At 37.6% G+C, this 15614-nt stretch overlaps 1 protein-coding gene across 2 annotated transcripts in view; it reads right to left on the bottom strand.

Annotated features, from left to right (window-relative positions):
• The window catches only part of CDH7 (cadherin 7), a 116472-nt gene extending 101106 nt beyond the window's left edge, over positions 1–15366 (bottom strand). The window contains exons 1-2 of one of the 2 annotated variants that reach the window (XM_079109520.1): positions 14864–15366; positions 2933–3339 (exon numbers count right to left, since the gene is read on the bottom strand). In XM_079109520.1, the coding sequence (XP_078965646.1) occupies positions 2933–3142 (210 nt within the window). In that variant the 5' untranslated portion in view covers positions 3143–3339; positions 14864–15366. Of the gene's footprint in view, positions 1–2932; positions 3340–14596; positions 14678–14863 lie in introns of those variants that run through there. The other variant, XM_079109521.1, reaches the window with a different exon arrangement.
• Between the last annotated feature and the right edge of the window lie 248 nt (positions 15367–15614).

The following is a 15614-nucleotide window of genomic DNA, read 5'->3' as shown; positions in this document are numbered from 1 at the left end:
TTTCTGCATTTCTTAGCACACCCAAAACAGACCATTCTTCTAATTAGTTGGAATAAGTATAAATGCTATTTAATACCTCAGGTAATGCCTTTATTCACTTAAGGGATCACACATATAAAAACTGACCCATGATGTAGTGGATTATTCATAACTGTTAATTTATAATTAACATTTAGTAAATTAGAAAATATAATATCTAGATTAGTTGGATGCATATTTCAAGTATTTTACTTCAGCTATTGAGTAACAATTGAATAGTAGATATGAATATTCCCATTTTAGACTTGAGGAAATTAAAATTTAACAATAGTAGGCAACTTATGCAAATAGTAGGAAGTGGTAGAGCCAGCAATAAAACTTTATCAATTCAATATACATTATACATATACATAAGGTCATCACGTTGACCTGTAAGATGTATCAGAGACACTGCTTATGTCCTCCAAATTGCCTAAATAGATAGACCTTGTCTGGATGACCAAGTGTGTGACCATCTAATTAGCTTATGTTAAACACACATCTGTGGAAAGTACCACTTAGGTTCCTTCTTTTATTTTCCATGATGCTCTGCCTGGCACCTGCTCCACATCTTTATCTACAATACTTCGTTCTCTGTCCTGTAAACACTTCTGGTCACAGCAATACATCTCCTTCAACTAACCAAACAATAGAAAACATCCATTTTATATAAGCAAGTGATCAGAGCTGTCCCTCTGCTAATTCGAACCACCAACCTAAAAAGAATTACTTTACTGTCTCAGACATACAATCTATAGTACTCAAGTTCTGGGTTACGATTTTATAAGAAAATATAAACTATTGTTGTAAGGCCTTATATTCGTCTAATTTTCTACAAGTTATCTCTCCATCCCAAATTAGTTTTTTTTTTTCCCTTTTTCAGCATTTTAGTCAACGAAGAGGGTTTTGTTTGTTTGTTTAACCCATTTCCATACTAAACATTTCACTGTGAATGGCTCTACTGAACTCCCAGTACACAGTATAAATACCAACTTAATTTTCTATAAGATAAAATCTGTTAAGTCATCTTCTCTGATTACCTAACTAAGGAATCACACAATTTCTATTTGAAAAATAACAAATGAATTGCCCAGTAACTTCAGGAACATTTGGAACATAAATAAACCAAAGCCTAGATTTTTATAATTTTATACTGACTTATAGTTATTATTTGAATATAAATATTCTGAATTATTTTGTGATAGTGCAAAGTTTAAAAGGAAACTTTAAAATTTTTATAATTGTGCTGATTTTAAAATGTTGACCTAGCCCAGACAATTCCACTTCAAACCAAATTAATAGGCATACTTTTGCTGTTTTGAAAATTTTACATTGTCACAAAACACGGCTTCAACTAATAGATACTGACATTTTATAAATTAGCTAAATATTTCGGATCTGTCCATCAAAAAATGCTTGATGAATTGGTTAAATTCCATTAAAGTGAATGGAATTAAGAGCTAGGTTTTTTGTCAATCACATGGCATTATACCTTCTTCTCTCATTTTTAATAATAAGAGGAGTTAAAAGATAGTTCAAGGAAATTTAGCAATTATACAATACAGATGATGGTGCTATTGATAAAGGAGAATGAATATGTAAAAAAGATATGTGCATTTACACATTCTTTCTTAGCATAGGAAAATGATATTGCTGATCCCAAATAATACTAATCTGCAAGCCTAGAAACCATTAATTATTTAAATCATCTGCTTACAATGTAGTACCAGTCAGTATTGATAAAATACATAGTTACTACAAGGAAATTTTATACACACATACACACATATATGAAATAAGGAATACAATATATATAATAAGGAATACCTTTAAACATGTAGATGTCCATCAATAAAAATATTTCACCCTTTCTTAAGGTATAAACAAATGAAAACTAACCCATGAAATAAATAACTTAGATTTCTCCTCAATCTTTCAAAGTTGAAAAATTGATTTACAGAAAAATTCATCTGTTGGCTCTGTTTCTTTTTATGAGGAATAGAATCATAAGACTGACAAAGTGAAGAGTAGAAACACAGAAGTATAGATTTCTTGCTGATATGCCCTACTTAGAAGCCTTTCATCAGTGATAAACATCAATTGAGAAATCCCAGAAATCATTTCAAACTTGAAAAGGCTGGAAACTGGGACTGTGATCTGAGGATGGGAGGAGAAAGGTCATGCTCTCTTCAAGTGCTTTCCAGTTCAGTAGGTGCTCAAAGAAAAGTCTCCTACCCAAACATTAAGACAGAAGGAAGCTGTGGTAACAAAAATCTCAGTTTGTCTACAGTTGACCCCCAAACCCAAATACCACAACTGCTCATATTGTTTGTCTGATATCACTTCTAACTCAGTTCTGCTCATGTTCATTTTTAGTGAAATGTAAAAATTAAAAAGAAACAAACAAAATAGATCCATGAAAGTGATATTATTAATGAAAATGTCCTTGAGTTGCTCACAATTTGGAGCCACTAGGTTCAATAATTTTACTTTTCTGTTTCTCAACTGCATATACCAAGAATTATATAGAAGCCATAATGCAAATATGAGCAATATTTACACAGTATCCCAAAAGAAGCAGCTGGAAAATCACTTGAAAAAAGAACACAATGCTCTTCATTGAATACTGGATGTTCTTGTTCTGATATTGGCAATGAGTTTAGCATCAGGGTAAAACAGGCCCCTGAGACTCCTCATCTGTATTTAGGAACAGAGCATCAATCCCTAAGTAATGGCTTCATTGAACTAGATAACCCCTACTAAACATCACTGTTGTGAATAACAAAACTTCATGAACTCTTTCATAGAAGTGATGAGTCATGTTGTCCATCCCCCAAACCAAAAATTAGCAGTTATTCATACAACCAAAGACATTGAGAACAATCATTTACAACTTTAAAGGCAAATATCCTACCTTTCCTACATAGAGAGGATCCGAACCCATGTATTCTTCCAGCACAAAAAACTGATTCCACACCCAGCTGCGCTTGGTCCGGGACCGCCCTGATTGGAAGTAGGGTTTTGATCTTGACCTTGAGAGTTCTGCTTGACTCATCCCAGAGAAACACAGGAAAAGAGCTATGAGCTGCAGGAAATGGCAGAACTCCACTTTACCCAACTTCATCTTTTTTTTTTTCTTTCTTTTTCCTGTGTAAGAAAAAAACCTTGACAAGAGAAAAGGCACAGTTCCAGTTGGCTTAGTAGCTCTTGCCTCCGGCAGGGTGTCAGCTGGGAGTCCAGAGATAATAATTTGTAGAGTGTTGGATTGAAAGAGGTCACCACTGCTGAAAAATCTTTGCCAAGGAATGGTGTAATAGGTACCTATCGGAACAAAGAGAAGAACCTAGGGTCAGAACCAAGCCAACCACAACCTTGAGCTTTCATTTACTAACTCAATATTGAACTTCCCAAGATACTGTTATTTGTAGAATATTAAAATATTAACTGGATACCTAGAAAATTATTATAACTCTTGCCACATTTGTCACGTAAATATTGCTGATGCTGAATTATCTTCATTCCAAAACACGACCTTAAAATTTCATGTTTCTTCTAGGGCATTTTACTTGAGCATATGGTTTAATTTACAGAAATGTAGCAGCAGCAGCATTTTAGGAATCATTTTAGTGTTAGCCTTTTTCTTTTTTTTTTATTTTTAATATTGCAGGCAGTTCACAGTATTAGAATGTAAAAGCAAAGCAGCTCAGAGCAGGGATCTAACCAAATGGGAAGGACATATGCTGGTTTAAATCTCTGAGAGAAACTGTAAAGAGAAATAAAGGAGGATGAGGTGATTCAAAACCGGTTGATTGATTCTGAGTCACAGAACACCAGCTGTTTTGATGTGTTCTGATTTGATTGTGATCAGCCGAAAAACTCAGCAGTTTCCATTTTCCACCCTTCAGACCTATTGTCATGTATGCTGCATAGCATGTTAAGTTATGCGGCGTCACTGTAGTTATCTTCAAATATACACATATTTATTGAACATCGTGCAGCATGCTATCTCCACAGTAGGACCTTCCTCCATAAACACAGAAAATAATTGTATTCATCAATGGACAACTGAGAAAACCCAACTGTACTATGAGCCTCATACATCAATGCCGTCCACCCAGAAGGTTCTTCTGTGGGCATGGAGAAGTCTGTTTATTCTAATGTGCATTTATTACAGTCACAGAATTCTGATTACAGAAAGGATATAAAATCAGTTATAAAACAAACTTCCAAACATTCCTTCAAAATACAAGACACTCACTTTAATCATTATGTTTCACTTTGGTTGTGAATTCATTTTACTTTTTATAAATAAGTCAACAAAAGGATGATTAAGGCGGATTATCATGTGCGTGCATGTGTGTGTGTGTGTGTGCGTGCATGTGCGTGTGTGTGTGTGCGCACATGTGCACACATGATTTGAGGGAGAAAACACAGTCTTAAAGACAACGAAGCCATCAGAGTGCAGTGACACATGCTTATAATCCCAGCAAAGAGGGTGGCTGAGGCAGGAGGATTGCAAATTTGAGGCCAGCCTCAGCAACTTAGCAAGGCACTCATCAAGTTAGTGAGAATCTGTCTTAAAATAAAAAATAGAAAGGGATGGAGATGTGTTCAATGGTAAACTACCACTGGCCCTTTTTCCCTGCACACAAAAAAATGAACATGAAGTCAAAAATATCTTCTTAAAGCAGAAAACACTCAATCTTAGCATTATAAAGTTTTCCACATTTCTACCTCACTCCCTTGTCTGTTACTAAGTGGACAAATATTTCTTTTTTTATTATTATTTTTTAATTTTTACAGACTTCATTTTGATTCATTGTACACAAACGGGGCACATCTTTTCATTTCTATCGTTGTGCATGATGTAGATTCATACTAAATATTTCTGATAGTCAAATGGCTTAAGAAAAAGACTGCATATAGGAGAAATGTGGAAGAAAAATATAGACATTTATTAAATATGTTAAAATAGACCATGCAACTGGAAGAAACAGACTGCGCTGGCTTTACAACCCATGAAAATAAACACATACATTTATAAGTGTGTAAAGGGAGGGGGAAGGGGACAAAGAGAATTGGAGAACAGGTACAAAATGCAGTCAGGGAAGATGAAGTTGTGTCACTTTACAACACAGTAGAAAGACCCTACTTATTATTTTATTGTATATTGCAAAATATATGGAAGAGAAGGTTTTGAATATTCTAAATACAAAGGAATAATAAAAGTGTATAAGGTGAGGACTATACTAATCACCCTAATTCCATCACTACACAATGTATACACGCATCCAAATATTTGTCTGAACTTCATGAATTTGTACAATTATTATGTGTCAGGTAAAAATTTTTTAAGTGAGAATAAAATGAGTTTTTTTCCTCATAGAAATAATTCTAAAAGTGCTGGTTGTTCTAGAATTAGAATTTAAAGAACAAGTAAGTTGGGGTCATGCCTTAAGGGTGCTTCTCAGGCCCTCAATTAAGTGGGAAGCCAATAATGGAGAGGTGTGAGAGACAGGCTGTGCTTTTTACAGAAGGCAAGTGGGCCCTTAAGCTGGGAACTGGTGCACTAGCTTATGGATGAGTCCAGTGATGGGACAGGCGTCCTGAGGAGTGGCTCATGCCATTGGCTGTCAGCACGGGTAGGACAAGTTTACAAAGCTCCTTTCACTGTGTGGCAATCTAGGCTCCTGGGAAAGTGAACGAGGTATTCAGAATTGTGATTGGAGGACCAGGATGAACTACAGTTCCAGTTTTACCAATTTCATTTCTTGGGAGAGAATGAACTTTCTGCTAAAAATAATGACATGATGCTTTGGTTCTTAAGACAAATTTTTTTAAAATGCCATATGCAGAACTAGATGATCTAGGCTACTTTATAGATTGAGTAGACTCGGTACCATTTTTCATTGGAGCAGGTATCTAACTACTCAAACAAGTCACCAGCAAATGAGCTTTTGGAATTCAAAACTTGGGGAGGTCGTGCAATCATGTACTGATGAAGACTGTACTGACACATAAGTGAAGATTCAAATTCTGAGACTGAAGTGTCAATTATGCTACCAACTTGGATAAGAAGTTCGGATGAAACCGCCAGCCTCTCACCTATAAAATGGAAAGGACAATGAGGGCATCTACCTCATAGGATTAAAGGAGGAATCCTGGAACACCCCAGGGCTTAGCGCATCCAAAGGCAGTTTAAAAAGTGTTGAGATTATCACTCTCATCACATTTCTGAACTTCAATCTGGTTAGGATAAAATTAAAGTTGGTTTGTTAAGTGAAATTGGGCTTTGTGCTAATGTTAGAAATCATAAAATATCTTAAAAAATTTTTACTGTAAATGAAAACATTCTTAATAGATCTAGTCAATTCCAAAGAATTATATGATCATGAATTTAAAAATCTGGGGCACACATACAGGGGCACCAAAATATTTTGGAAAAACAGGAAGATTCTTCCCTAAAGGCATGTCCTCTATAATTTATTATTGGTACACAATACTGGTATCTGAATTGGAGAAGTTCTTTTAAGTTCTCTCACAGTGTCCTCTGATGGGAAACAAAAGAAACAACCAGGGCAAGGGATAAGATCACCGGGGTCTTCATTGTATAAATTCTACCACTAGCTAACTTTGACCTTGGAATGCTCTGGTATTTCATTTTCACATTTACAAAATTACAAAGGTCTCATAAATCATCTTATAAATTCTGGACTTTTTCCATGTCATACTTTTGGTATTTTTACAATTACACAAAACTGACTTTGTTAGCTCTTTTAAAGCTGTGATGAAATGCATATTGCTAATAATTAAAGGTGGAGAAGTTCAAGAATGCAATAGGAATGTAAAAGAGGATTTTGGCCTGCTTATGAGATGTAGTATATTCTTTATTAAGAGATGTTCAATTACTTTTCTTGCCTCATGAAGATTATTTCTCATCCACACAACAGTACTGTATTTATGCTATGTTAATTAGAATGTGTAGGATGAAAGGAGTTGCAGAAGGTGCGATGGGTCACATCTACTGAGATGACCATTTTGAAGGGGAGATAACTGAGAATCCTATATTACTCCATTTAAATCCTTCAACTAGGATGAATACAAACCTCTGTGAACAGATGCACCAACTCTACCTTTGTATCCATAGTACCTACAACAAAGGTAGGCTCTTGATTGACATTTAGGAAATACTTGAAGAATATTCGTATTCATTATGATCTACTACATTTTAATGGTAAATTAGTCACATCATAAATCAATGTATGAATTCCTTTATAATTTTACCATGCATATGAATCACAAATACTTTGAAAACAATCCCATTGAATAATTTCTCTGCAGCATTTAAAGGAAGTATTTGCCAGATCCATGGGCCAAAGTTTCTTTATTTTGCTTCAAGGTCTACAAGATTGTATCAGGATATTTCAACTTTGTGTACATTACTTAAGAAAACAAAAACTCCTTTACAAGGCTGTGAAATGCCTCTGTAATACCCTTTGTAGCACACACGGAAAACTAGAAAATATGTCTGCAGAACTATGATAGGCAGTGAGTGTGTCTGATAATGTGTTCACCAATATTTATGGTAGTTACCAACTCTGCCTGGAATGTACACCCTACCCAACATGGGAACAGCTGTGTGGCCACAGGATGGCTGCCCCCTTTCTTCAGTCTTCCCTGAACCCTTGCTTCCTTTTCAATAACCTCTAATTCTCAAGGTAAAGGCCAGGGGAGCAGGTCAACTCAACTCATCCTTCCCTGAGCTGGGTTATCACATAAAAACAACAAGGCCCTGAAGAGTTCTAAAGACTCTTATCTTCTGTGGGTATGGTTGTTAATCAGAAGTAGCCAAAACTTGAACTTGAGATTTCCTCATATGCTGCATAACCTCTCCAAACAGGTTTCCAATTCCTTTACAAATGCCAACATACATAACACACCACAAGAACATTGTTTTACTGTAAAATTAATGTGGCCACAGGAACAGTCACAATTAGAAGTCTTCACAATGGGCTAAATATTACCTCACAAGTCTGTGTTCTACCTTGGACTTCTATACGGTTCATCTTCTACCTGTCTTCTGCCCCTGAGTTCACAGGGAGGAGTTAATACAGGAGACCCATCAGAAAAGGCAGAGACCCTTGAGCTGTACTATGCTGTGTTTGCCCTCACTGTAGGAAAGCTTAGCAAACTGATCCTCCAGAGGCCTGGATACTGACCTCCACACTATCACTAAAGTTCAAAAAGAATTGCAAAAGTGTGTGTTGGCATACAGTTGAGGTAACTTCCTCTGATCTTGGTCAACTTCTGGACAGTTACAAATGTGGAACATTAGCACTCTGGGAAGACAAAGAAGAAGAACTGGTTATATCTGAGCAGAGAACTGATTAGGGGTCAACCAAAAATGTTTGTAAGAATACTGGTGAGGGCTACTTAATTATTGACTAAACTGATATAAAAAAATGATCCAGGGAAGATTTTAAATGATTTTGTTTGCTGAGATGCTATAAGGCTAAGACTTGTACTTTTCAAATTTGTAATATTTTCCAAATTTTTTTCACATAAAATCAAATGAAAATCACAGCAGGTAATCCTGTAATACAGCATAACACACCTTAATCTATCAGCATACAAAACAGAGTCTTAAACAGGAAACTTTAAATGAATTGAAGTAAAAGGAAAAGCAGAAATGATAAGAATTAGGTGGTATTTGCTAAATCAACAGCATCTGAGACAAAATCACTTCTCATGCTATCACTTTGTTTCAATTATTTTTGTTCAACAGAGTAGCAAAGAGCTATTTTAAAGTAGATTGTTTATTATTCACTTAACCTTAATAGGTAATATTATTTATCAAATGAATTCAGTTTTATAAAATTTTCCTGAAATTTCCAGTTCCTTAAACATATCTATGATATGTTTAAGTCATCATTATGCTCTTAATACTTTAAAGCAATGACTGAAAGTTTCTTACGAACAAAAGAAATATTTTTATGTATGATCATAACAGTTGTTAATCAGCTAAGGTGCAAATCTTTCAGAACCTGATCTATCTAAATTATAGTCAGCATGATAAAAATATGACAATAGTACAAATATATCATATTCAGCCACCACATATTAAAACATAACCACAAGAGTAGTTTTAAAAACATACCTAATTTACAGTTAATTTCCATATGATACACTGCCTTTTAAAAAGGCACACAGTGGTATATATTACCTAGATATAATCAGTGTCATAAAATAGGACTACTAATTTTGTTACAAGGGGGATACATTACTATTTTTGGTTTTGTGACAATAAAAGTTAAGTTGTAATGTTTTTATTGCAATTCACTATAAAGATGTAATCCCTGATCACAATTGAAGATCTTATACCCTCAAAGTTTCTCTAAATTCTAGACAAGAAGCTGCCTGAAGACATCATCAGATGTAGATGTAAAACTGCTTAAGATATTCTTACTGTATAACACACTGACACACAGCTCATTCTCCGCTGGTAATATTGATTTAAAGAAGTTATATCTTTCTTTCGAAAGTGCCTACAGTTCACGATTTGTTGGAACGTGACCGTCCAAAAACAACTTTAACAATCTGCATTTTCTAGGAAAGCAGTTACAGGAACGACCCCTGAGGGCTGTCAGTGTACTTAATAGAAGGAGCCCTGAGAATCAGAAAATCCATAATAGCTGACTGCTGAACATTTGCAGAAGCTAACTGATCCTCTCAGAGATGTTTTGTTGGTTCAGTTATGAGATATAATAGTGCAAGAAACCATTGTTATAACAATAACCATAAAATGGAAAAAAAAATCTCATCGTTGGCCTGTTGAGAGAAAACTGTCATTTCTAAGAGTGCTTTCAGGTTGAACAACGTTTCAACAGGCAGCCTGATACAGATAAATCTTTGTGAAGAGTGAACAACACATACGTGTAAAGATGGAAGTGACCATTCCTCAGCAGGGGTTAGAGAGCACTCTGCAAAATATTGTCATTACCTGAGAGCAACCTTCTCCTCACTAGTTTTTGGTATGGTCTAAGAAAAGTCTTTTCCTTTTTGGATACTTCTTGGGTATGCAGTGCCTCTAAATTCAACAAATAGACTGTCTCCTGGTTCATCTCATGTCTTCTTTAAAGACCTTCTTTTGCCTTTTTCTCCCCTGGACAGCAGCCACCTGTGACCACTGAGGTCCTCACTGTGATTAATCTGTTGACAAAGTAGAGGAGACTGCTTTGAAGAATTGCTATTCTTCATTTGGTGTTGCTTTCACTTCCTCTTTAAGTAGAACTACTTAAAGTTTTGGAAACACCAAAGGGGATAAAGATATATTCTAATCTCATTTGATACATAAAATTATATGTTATATTTTAATTCTGGAGAAGAGTGGACCAGGACAAGGGGACTTTTAAGAACTCTACCCACACATTATTTCCAACCATGACAGGCTATCACAGATTATATCTATGAAATTGCAAGAAAAACTCCGAAGAATGAAAGTTTGGTTTCCATGGATGGTTCATGTTAGAGAGAACAAAGAACTTCCCAGTTCTGCTGCTCCATATGTTGGAAGATTTCTAAAGTGGTCCCAAAGATGAATTACATATTTGAACTAAGAAAGACTTTATAAAAACATGATCCATCCCTTTCCTTCTTTAATAGAAAAAAAGAACCTACAAAATCCTAATGATATGCCCAAGGTCACACAGTGAGTTACTGATGCAGTTGGTATTACCTAGATGCAGTAAGTGAAGTGTTAAAAGTATGTATTCTGATAATGGATCTCTTTTTAATATATGATGTTTAAATTGTATCATCTTTCCTCAAAGCCAAAAAAAGTAGATTTGATATTGGAATTTTTATAAGACCATGAGTCTTAGTTTTCAAAGTAAGAGCTCATCGTGATTACCATCCAAGAGGACAGGGAGTGCTAAGTAAAATTAAAGCGTAAAGGGATTTACTGTCTAGGGACATATATTTCCTTCTATCACAAAAATTGGAGAATGAGCAGCATCCAAATTTAAGGTGCCTACTCCATTCTTATGAAAATTAAAAAATAACTTGCAACTACATTATGATCCTAAGAAGTTAACTATTTCTACTGAAAACTGAAAAATATTCCAATGAATGAAAAATAGGTCAACTAAAGAAAATATCTGAGAATGCACAGTGAATATCTAGGGCCATTTTGTTCAGCAAAATAGTAACTATCAATTAGCAAATAGTAACAATTGCGCCCTTTGGGTTGGTACTATAAATCCTAACTTCTGAGATGATTGTCTCTTCCTAATATTGCCATTATAATCATTCTAGATTTAATTTTGCCATCTTCAGTTTCTAGCATAGAAATATACTACAATTTAATCTGCTGCATCTGCATAACATTTAAAGTTTTTCATCACTTCAATTGTTTTTGTTCTTTTTGTGGTACTGAGGATGGAACCCAAGGCCTCACACATGCTAGGCAAACATTCAGTAATTTTAATGCTGATGAAAAGCCCTCTGCTTTGTACTTAAAATTTTAATTTTTTTACATTTTAATTAGTGAGACTCGGACTCTCTGTGATATGTGACTTCTCATGTAAAGAAACTGTGATCAAAGCCATTAGCTCCCTGGGCCAGATAACATTACAACCACAGACCACAACCTCCTATAGTTAACTGGCCTAAACATGCAGGCAGGAGCCCTGGAAATGAACCACATAGCCTGTTGTGTGCATCTGGTTACAAACATGGGAAGAAAACTTCTCCAAGTGGATCTCAGAGTAAATTTAAACCAAGCACAAACAACCTCTGCTATGAGTGAAAAGAGTAGTAGCAGGGTTGGGCCGGGAGGAAGAGAACATTGGTTTACAATTAAATGCAAATTTCAAAGTAAAGTGACAAAGCACAACACTAAGTTATTCATATAATAGCAAAATGACAAAATTACATTTGAAGGGCTTTTTCTGTATACTCTGCTCTTTCTAGAAATCTTAGCTGTATCAATTTTAAATTTTAATTTGCCCTTGTATTTATCTTGTGCCAGGTGTGATTTATGTGAGTCAATAAAAGGCATCATGATTCAATAAACACTATGCAAAACATCAGAAAATAAATTTTTATCAGAATGAAAATCTATACTATAATCTGAAATGGATGTATGGACAGATGTCTGCATATTCGTTTGCACTGGTAATTTTATCTGATAGGAGATTTGCAGAATGACAAGGGGAAGTGTTTGCAGGGTATCTTTCTGCAGAACCAGCAAATTCCCAGAGGAGGCACTCGTGTATTGCCGGTTACAGCGAGATCTGCTTTGCTTGTTAGAGGCTGGGAAATGGTCACACACAGGACTATCTGGTCACATGTCTTCTTTCTTGTCCTTAGCTCCCCTTTATCATCCCATGAAGAGATATCTGATTCCTTTATCCAAGGGAGAAAAGCTTCCACCACAGTCCCTCTGCGATTAACTAATGCATGCTAGTCATTTAGAAGTTTCTGAAACTCCCAATTGAAGACTTCAAGTAAAAACATTTTTATTTTTATTTTCTGGTAAGGGAACTATGATGTGATATAAGCTGTTGAAGCAATAAGTATAAAACCTTGCAATATTCAGGAAGATTGGAATTGCTCAGGAATAAATATTCACAACAGTGAACAATTTATGGTCTTAGTACTTTATAAAGAATTTTGGAAAGATTTGATAAAGTATTTAACTCAACACAAAGATGTATTCATTTCTTTATATCTGAATGCATTCTGAGAAGTTTATAGCAGATTTGCCATTAAAAACCCAAAATGCTGAATAATGGGGAGACTGGCAAAGAAATCATGCCTAAGAAGAGACAGTGGTTTGATTTTTTAACCAAGGAAGGCTGAACAGTGGCCAAGTCAGTGTGCTCCCCACCCTCTGTTCCTCATTGGATACTAAAATCCAGAGTCAATTCAAGGGTAAATTGCAGTAATATAGACGCTTTACAAGAACCCTTTTATAAGAAAGGAAAAAGCTCTGTGCTATTAAATCAATAAAAGTAGACTTAAGAAGAGTTGTGAGTCTGTCAACTGATTGTTAACACAATTCTAATGACCTATTGCAGCCCTTAATTACAATAATATCTCACGTTGTAAGAGCACAATGCCCTTTTATTAAAGCTGCAAACCTTAATGGCTTTTAGCAGGGTGATGGGCTATCCTGCTGATTATTGTTTTCTTTATTTTCTTTCCACAGACAGACTTTCAGTTAGCTATACCAGATAAAACTATTAACAGTGAATGCCACCTAATTGCCTCCACCGACCCAGTCCATATTAAATAGTAATGTACAAGTAACACTTCCATAAAGTTGCCAGCTTGACTACCTGCCTCCATGCATTCTCATTTTAATTCATACTTTTTCAAATAGAACTAGAAATAAATAAATTCTTTCAAGGAAAGAGCTTGGGTCAACACAAACACAAATCAAACTAGTTCTTTCAGAAAGAAATGATTTTGATGAGTTTCTGAAAGCTTTTAAGTGCAACTACTTTTTTCCTTAACTCTTTTTCCCCCTTAAGAACTTGTCATTATAAAGACATACTTAAAACTATGTAGATACTGCTGGTAGTATATCTATGCAAACTTTCCTTTATAAAAAGGCTGCCACTGCTCTTAAACCCATATATATATATATATATATATATATATATATGTTTAAGATCAATATATATATATGTTGATCTTTTTTAAAATGCAGTCACTTAGCAGGGGCCATATACTGATGATACATTTTATTTTTCTTTTTTAATATAAAGTTGTAGTCAACTACTTCTGTATGAAAAATGATCTGGACACCTGTCTGGTTATGGAAATAATGAAGGGAAGAATTCCCTATAGATACTTCCCTTAATAAACGAACTAGTAAAGAGAAAATATTTCTTGCAAAACAAAGAAGATTTTTAAGAATATCCATGTTTCAAAATGCAGATCTCTAAAGTCTTGAGACACTCAATCCTTGAGGGTTTCTCAACAGTTCGTCATTCGCCCAGTACTGGGTGAACTCATTACTAGTCTTTACTCACCTGAACTATGACATCTAAGAAATCCGTGGGGGTTAACGATCTAAGACATGAAGGCACACAGAACAAAGGTCCTTTTGCATTAATCCACACTGGAATGTTGAATACCAACAACTAGCAGTGTACCAACGAAGAAATCCACCACGCATTCAAAGAAGCAGGGTGCCCTTTCCCCACCGCACACCTAAGGCACAGCCAGGCATAAGGGAAGCAGGACGCAGAGCCGAGGCAAAACCTGCAGATGCATCCTATCAGCAGAATACTAATTACAGAAAAAAGCAAAGCAACCTTAGGTGAGTTCCACCTTCACGAAAAGCAGAAGGTGTCTAGCCTAGATGGTTCAAAGGACTCCTGAACACGCAGGCACACACCCCCTTTCCAGCCTCAGCCCTCTGCAGAACCCTGAGGCACAGCAGCGTGGAGTTGTGCCCCTATCAGTCCGAGGTCAAGGGAGAGGCCCGTTTGGGTTCCTCTTGGAGGAGAGCTGTCCAGACTGCCTGCGTTTACCTCTGCGTCTGGAGAGTGATGGGGTTTGCTCTTACCCAGAACTACTTCTCGCGTCGCACCTGGTGTCTGTCAACACCGCTTTCAGGGCCGAGCGCCCCCAGCTCGCTCCACACGCCTGTCCTGCCTTGCAGAACAACGTCTCACGGCAACACGCAGTAACTTGGGAACGCCAGGGAAAACTCCGTGTGGATCCCCCGCCCGCTTTCTGCTCATTGATTAGTCCAGCTTCTAACGGCGAACAGCAAGAGCGCATATATGCCCAGAGGCGCCTCTCCCAGCCCCCGACAAGCAGACACACTCACCTGGGGCCTCGCTGACCTCCCAGTGGCGTCAGGCGCCTGGAACCCGGGCGTTTGCATCCGAAAGGACACGCGCTCGGCGGCCGAGCGCCCGCGGGCGCTTCGGGACCCAGTGCGCGCAGCTTGGCGCGCGGGGCGGACTGGAGCCACCCGTTCGGCACCTGCACGGGCCGCACCGGCACAGGCTCTTCCTCCAATCACAGGCCACTCCGCAGGGCGCGGAGACCCTGCCCCGGGCCTCGGGTTCCCGGGTGCGTCTGCCTCAGCCGGGTTGTGAGCGGCCCCGCGCGTTAGCCCAGACGACTCAGACTCCGGGTCCGGAGCCAACACGGGAGCGCGCGTCCCTGGAGAGGGCGAGAGGGCAGCGCGGGAGAGAGAGCGCGCGGGGACCCGTGCCGGGTGGGGAGCGGAAGAGGGTGACGCGGATCCTAGGCGGGCGCCGGCTGTCAGAACAGTCCGAGGTAGGCTCGGGAGCCACCGAGACTTCAGTACCTCCTGGAGACCCAGTGAGGGCTGTTGGCAAAGAACGCCAAGAGGAAGCCAGCCGCTCAGCCGGCACGCGCGCGCACACACACTCACACACACACGCGCGCACACACGGGCACCCTCCTCCACCTCCCTCCCGACCGATCGGTACAGATGGATTCCTTCGCAGGAAAATAAAGAAGAGGGTTGAAAGTAGGAGGGGCTGAAGACCATCCATCTCTCCGCGAATTATTTGCATCTGAAAACACGAAGCTGCGAGAGAGTTTTG

The sequence above is a fragment of the Sciurus vulgaris genome, assembly GCF_902686455.1.
Source record: "Sciurus vulgaris genome assembly, chromosome: 13".
NCBI classification, from domain to species: domain Eukaryota; kingdom Metazoa; phylum Chordata; class Mammalia; order Rodentia; family Sciuridae; genus Sciurus; species Sciurus vulgaris.
The sequence above is the reverse complement of the archived record's forward strand: the minus strand, read 5'-3'. Positions and strand labels throughout refer to the sequence as shown.